This window comes from Juglans regia, chromosome 14, assembly GCF_001411555.2.
Source record: "Juglans regia cultivar Chandler chromosome 14, Walnut 2.0, whole genome shotgun sequence".
In the NCBI taxonomy this organism is placed as follows: Eukaryota; Viridiplantae; Streptophyta; class Magnoliopsida; order Fagales; family Juglandaceae; genus Juglans; species Juglans regia.
In genome coordinates this window covers 21,109,984-21,117,007 of record NC_049914.1, presented here as the reverse complement: position 1 = coordinate 21,117,007, position 7,024 = coordinate 21,109,984, and the positions used below count along the sequence as shown (strand labels likewise).

Below are 7,024 nucleotides of genomic sequence, written 5' to 3'. Positions count from 1 at the left end.
AATCAACGGATTTAATTTTTTACTTCAACCCGTCCGAGTATAAAATCACAGTTAGTTCTCCAACCCTAGCACTCAAGTTCCAAGTCATATTCAGATTTTCACTCACTCAGATTTTAGATTTGATCTTCAGAAAGGTTCGCTGATTGCCAAGGATTTTTCCAAAGCCATTTCTATAGCCATCATTCCAGTGCATCCACGTGATCGCCCACCAAGAGTATTGGAATTGAGGACTGTGCTAGCGAACCAGGAGCCCACGAATTCGGTGTCGTTGTATGGAGTTTATGCAGCCACAGTTTTCACATTGTCTGGAGTTTTTTGGTTGGTTGTGTAACTCAGTTGATATCTCCTCGTCAATCATCCTTTGGGCTCGTAGTAGTCGGCGTGAGCCTCCATACACTTCTTCAACGCCCCAGTCACCTCGACGGACAATGTCCTCCTTCATCTTCTCAACCTCCTCAATGCATTGCTCCCACGCTATAAAGCTCTCCTTGCAACCGATGGCCTTCATGAACAAGCAAAACCCACTCCTTCTTCTTCCCATTCCTCCCCATTTTCCATCTCCGCTTGGCCCAGATCCTTTTGGATGGTTTCGGTAACAGAGACGAGATAGTCAAACAGAGAAGAGAGAGTGAGAGTGAGAGTCTGTAACAGCTGCCGAGAACCACCCTAAAAGCAAGGGGAGCAGCGGCGGGGAAGGAGCATCTCAACTGTCTACTGGAAGAAGAAGAAAACCTAAGAAGAAGAAGTAGCATCTCGAATTGGGCTTGGGCCCTGTTACGAGTTGATGAAGGCCCAAAAGGGGAAAGTGGGTAACGGCTGGTCCACAGTTCTTGGCCGGGTCATACGGGTCTAACCCGTTTTTATTTTGATCGGGTCGGATCAAATCGGGTTGGCGCCTAAAATAAATAATTTCGGGTCGGGTCTAAACCCGGCTATTTCAGGTCGGGTTGCAGCCCTAGTTTGGATAGTGAGGTATTATATAAATAATAATAATAAAATTTTAAATAATAAAAAATATAAAAATATATATATATATAAAATAATAATAAATAGTAATAAATTATTCTCAGATATTTCTAAGAATACTTCACTATCCAAACTAAGCTGATCTTAAATGTTAGAGAAATAGATATATAAAGTGAATTCTAAAATTTTGATTATCTATATTGTAGTACTATCCAGAATATTGAATAGTAGTAAATAATAATAAAAATTAATTATAAAATAATAAATAATAGTAAAGTATTTTGAGAATACCTCAATATACAAACTAGGCTGTCACTCCGACCGCTTGTCTCGATATTGAGTTTTGTACTTATTAAAAAGAAAATGATAGACAAATAACTATTTTTATAATTATTTTTTAAATTATGAATATTTTTTATAAAATAGCGTACAAAACTAGTATAATTGTACGTATATCATTATTTTTTAAAAAAATAAAAAAAAAATCCCTTGATAAAAATGAAACAGAAAAAAAAAAATATAATAATTTAAGCCGAAAGCATGATCATCACCTCACCTGAGCAATCAATTACTTTCTCAACTTTGTAATAAATTCGCTCTTGATAAAAGGGAATTGATGAAAAGTAGTCACGTGACTTTCTTCCTGCACGTGGACTTTTCACTGGACAGTTCACCATGCCTTAGAAAAAAAGTATTAAAATGTGATGCATCTGGAAAGATTCATTTTAGGCTCATTTTTCCTTTCTTAAACGTTTTAAATTTTAATTCATCCACCAATTTTGTTATTTTTTAATAAAAATAAATAATATTTGCAATTAAGTGAAACAACTTTAACTAATTAAATAAAACAATAATATGTCTAATTAAATCAGTTAAAAAAATAAAACTATTAAATGAAAAGTCATATATTTAATCATGTTTTTATTTATTTATTTTTATTAAAAATTAGCAATCTCTTAGTTTTCAAAATGCATTTCTTTTAAAATTTCGAAACACATCTCATCTCATCTTAAAATTTCTCAAAATTTCATTTCCAAACATTAATCAAACACTTAGGACTTGTTTGGAAAAAAATTTCCATTCTAAAATTATCATCTCATCCTATCTCTTTTCCAAAATCACTCAAACACAAATATTTTAAAACTAATCATTACAACTTTCTCAAACTTTCAAATAAAAAATAAAAAATAATTCAATTTTTTCAAATCTCCAAACAAAAATAATATTATAAAACTATATATATTCTAACAATATTTTAATTTATAATATTGTTTTATTCAACTTTTTCTCTCTCATTTCTTAAAATCCAGAAAATACTCAACTCAAATCATCTTACTACTATTCACAAATTATCTTATTATTATTCATAAAATCCCCATCTTATCTCACTTCTCAATCATGTCTTAACACTTTTCAATTTCAAATTTTTTAATTTTTTCATTTAATCATCACATAATCATTACAATTTTTTCAAATTTTTAAATAAAATACAAAAAATAAATCAATTTTTTCCAGATTTAAACAAAAATAATATTAAGAAATAATATTATAATATTATTTTAATTTTATAATATTCTTATTCAATTTTTTTCTCTTATTTGCCAAAACCAAATAAGATATTTTAACTTAAATTATTTTATTATTATTCACAAATTATATCACTTCATCTCATTAATTTCCCGGCCTAGCTAACTCTTTTATTGACCGGTTACTCAATTCTTTTCTTGTATAAAGTGAATCTAAACGAGCATTTAATACATCTTTAAAACAACTAAACATATTTAAAGTGCTTTAAAAAAAAAAAAATATTATTTTAATTAAACATCTTACATCATTCTGGCGTATTGCGGTGTTTGCGGCTTTTAACGTAAATTTAGAGGACATTTCACCAAATCAACGAATGTGCATGTGGATAAGTTAAGAGTAATACTAATATACCCACTAATTTTGACGCTCATACATTTATTTATTTAATTATTTATTTTTAAATTAAAATTTCTTACCAATTAAGAAAGTAACTATAAATATATTAGTATTTTTAAAAAAAATATTAAAACATGTTTAAAAAGAATAATACTACATACAATTGTGGAATACACAAGCGCTATACAGTCGTTTTGAAAAAAAATAGACTCCATAATTAAAAAATTAATTTCTTTTTATGTGAGTCATGTATTTATTCATTTTTTTCAAAACGACTGCACGGCGCTTGTGCACTCACAATTACAAGTATAATTTCTCATGTTTATATACACTTTTGTGTGCATCTTTCCGCGCTCTCTTTAAAAACGAAATGAGAGCCAACATTAAAAATATAATTTTTTTAAGTAGATCTCAAATTTATTTATTTTTTTCAAATAGTATGCAAGAACTACATACTACAAGATTGTAAATATCATTTTTCAAGTTTATTGGTTATTAACTATTCGAGCAATTTTGATTAAAAAAAAAACTATTCGAGCATGAAGTACCATTAAATATTTAGTTCCACTTAAGGAAGCCTGAATTGAGGAATCACAGGGAATAGTGAGAAGGCTGACTGATTCAAAAGAGGATATGATTTGTTTGCAATTTTCTATCAGTAATAGGGAAGACCATTAGAGGACAATTATACAATTTTCTTCAATAACCGCGTGGAAGTTTCTCACCAACCAATCACAAACATCTAAAGCTCTTTTCTCAACCCACTAGGCAAGTCTCTCTACCCAACGCATTCATTCTGCTCCAGCTCTATATATATAAGCTCATTCCAATTACAGAGACAGTATCAAAAAGAAAACTAGAAGCTGTGAAGAATGGAGGTGCCTCATCCAGGTTTTAGATTCTACCCAACCGAAGAGGAGCTGGTTTCCTTCTACCTTCGCAACATGCTTGATGGGAAGGGACCAGATGTGCACCGGATTATTCCGGTCATCGACATTTGTGACATGGAACCTTGGCACCTTCCAAGTAGATACCTCTTCCAGCAATTCTTTCAACATTGTATTCATTTACTATTCAGTTTTGATTGATCATTTGAGGTTTTTAATCGAACTGGGTAGTTAAAAGTGTGTTCTAAGTTTAAGCAATTCTGTTATAAGTCTGCTCATTTCTTTCTGTTATGTGTTGCAGAGCTTGCAGGAGAGCTGTGTCAAGCAGACACAGAGCAATGGTTTTTCTTCACGCCAAGACAGGAGAGAGAAGCTAGGGGAGGAAGACCCAGCAGAACTACAGATTCTGGGTACTGGAAGGCAACAGGCTCTCCTGGCTACGTGTATTCATCGGAAAACCGGGTGATTGGAGTGAAGAAAACCATGGTTTTCTACAAGGGGAAGGCTCCTACAGGAAGGAAAACCAAGTGGAAGATGAATGAATACAGAGCCATTGAAGAAGAGATCAACCCACATAGCAGAGTCATTCCCAAGGTATACATATCACCTATTAACAGTTTGTTGGGCTTCTTTTCTTCATTTTCTAGCAGAATTATCTTATTCCACTGTTTCTTTTCCTGTAGTTGAGGCATGAATTCACTTTGTGCCGAGTTTATGTGATCTCGGGAAGCTTCCGCGCATTTGATCGGCGCCCGGAAGTGTCAACAATAAAGACACAGCATGTCATTGATGGGGCTGGGGCTGGGGCTGGGGCTGGGGCTGGGGCTGGGGCTGGGGCTGGGGCTGGGGCTGGGGCTGCAAGTACATCTCAGAACGCCACAATGGAGGAAAGAACAAGTTCATCTGAAACTTCTTATTCAGGAGGAGACCTTCCTGATCTCCCAGAGCTTGCAGGAAGTATTAACTGGGATATAAATGATGGTTTAGAATCTCTATTGGAATGGGACCAAATAGATTGGCTAACCCAAGCCATGTAAAGATCTGCAGCCCTGTTGAGCAACACTGATATTGTCCCATTCCAATAGAGAGCACTAGAAAAGCTTACTTTAGATCTAATATATTCTTTTTTTCTTTTATTCATGAAGTGAAAGAAGGGTACGTACGTAGGAGCGAGGATGTAAATTTTATAACATGAGAATTAAAAATATCTGTAAGAAAACTGAAGCTAGGAATGAGAAGCAGGGTGGAGCAAGTTTAGGAGTAGCAGAGCTAAGTTGCCGATTACGTTCAGCTTTAATTAGTCTCAAGATTGCTCATTCACAACCTTCAACTTTATTTGAGTTTGAAAAATGGCATCACCTTTCTCACTCCTGTTGATATTGTGCCGTTAACTTTCCAAGCACAACTTGTGAACATGGAATAAGCAATAAGATGTCGTCATATTCAAAACCAACCAAACGGTGTGTTTATATATGTATATATACACACCAAAAGAGAGGAAAATTCCCAGGAGCAAGCAATAAGATTTCATATTCATAATAAGAACTATTTATCTCACATATAAGTATCTGAAGAAATATCGCATCTAATGCTTTCAAATGTAATTGTTGGATCAAATGATACAGATGTATATTTCTCTTTTTAAAACATATTGCAGACCAAGTAAACTAGCTAAACCACAAACCATTCCTAGGTATCGAGCTTGAGCAGAGTAAAATGAATCAAAACTTCATCATTCAGGCATAGATCCCAAGATTGCTTTTGCCGTCAACATCTTAATTCACCTGCATCCTTTGTTTGCTTCTGTGAAAATGACGGTCAGCTTCAGTTGTATCAATTCAAACTTACAACTTGGCCAATGTACAAGCATGCGATCTGCAGCTACTTTCATGTTAGAAAATTCATTATAACTGTCTTCATGGTTGGCATGGTAAAAGCAGAAGAGAATAAGATTTGCACAAGATTCAAAAGGACATCAAGCAATAAAATATAACTCTGCAGCCTCAGCTGATAAAAGAAGCCCGTCAAAACAAACATGATGGTAACCTAAAACCCACACCACAAAAATAAAAAGAACAACAACAACAACAAAAACAAATGGAAAAATTATAGTTTTCAACCATAAACTGCCACCTGTTTTTCACTTTGTAAACTGAATTACCAAAAATTTCAATTTGCATCATAAACAGCATATATCATTTATTTGCACATTCAGTTAAAATTTGGCCATTAAAACGATCATAAATTAGCAACGTGAAACAATCTTACTGGCAAGATCTAAACTGATGATGCAAATTAAAAAATATTGGTAGTTTAGAGTGCAAATGGAAATTTGGTATTTTGGGTGAAGTGTGAAAAATAGGTGGTAGATTATGAATAAAAAGCGTGATTCCTACCCCCCAAAAACAAAAAGAAAATTAGACAAAAAAAAAAAAACAAACGAAGCCTCCATCTCTGTGCTGTAGTTCGATACAAAGAAAACTACTTACTATCTGATTTAGATGGACAAAAGGGTAATGATTGGGTCCACAGAATAGTTCCCCAAGTTTTGGTATTCATATACTTATTTTTCCTCTCAGTCTATATAACTAAAGGTAAGACAATATCATAATTAGTTATGCCATATGTGGGATAGTAGGCATCTGAAGAGTGGATCTAGACATGTGCCCCCATATTGTTTTCACATTTAAGTTTCTGCAGGGAAGAAAGCGGTCTTGTTTGCAGGAAAACATAAAACACTGAATACGATTCCTGAGAAAGTGAAAATACAAATCAATAAGCTTCTTTCTTTATTGAATAATTCAAAACTCAACAGTAGTGGCATTGTACAAATAGCACCAGTGTTCTATTACATCTCCAACTAACAGTTTGGTAGTCAATTCTCTTTCAGTAATAACAATATGAGCCTTTTTTTTCAAAAGAAAAAATGGTACGTAGAAAAGTAATAAGAAATTTTATTGATGTAAAATAGGTGTAAGCCAGATACACTAGAAGTATACATGAAAAACACCGCTTTAAGAACTAGAAACCATTACAAGAAAATCATGGAAGCTGAGACCATTAAAATCTAAAGAAATGGCCCACATAAATGAAGTCTTCCATAAAAAACTCCTAAACTCTTCAACAGAGCGTTCGTGATCCTCAAAATGTCTATCATTTCTTTCACTCAAGATACACCAAAAAATACAAATGGAAACCATCTTCTACAAAGCTGAAATCTGTGTTGTCCCTGAGATCCCTCTCCAACT

The 7,024-nt window shown here is 33.5% G+C and overlaps 1 protein-coding gene across 1 annotated transcript; it reads left to right on the top strand.

The window, feature by feature from the left end:
• Positions 1-3,744: 3,744 nt before the first annotated feature.
• On the top strand, positions 3,745-4,916 carry LOC108998956 (NAC domain-containing protein 90-like). Its single transcript, XM_035685250.1, has 3 exons — positions 3,745-3,915; positions 4,078-4,370; positions 4,460-4,916. The coding sequence occupies exons 1-3, from the start codon at positions 3,762-3,764 to the stop codon at positions 4,811-4,813; spliced, it is 801 nt and encodes a 266-aa protein (XP_035541143.1). The 5' UTR covers positions 3,745-3,761; the 3' UTR covers positions 4,814-4,916.
• The last annotated feature ends 2,108 nt before the right edge of the window (positions 4,917-7,024 follow it).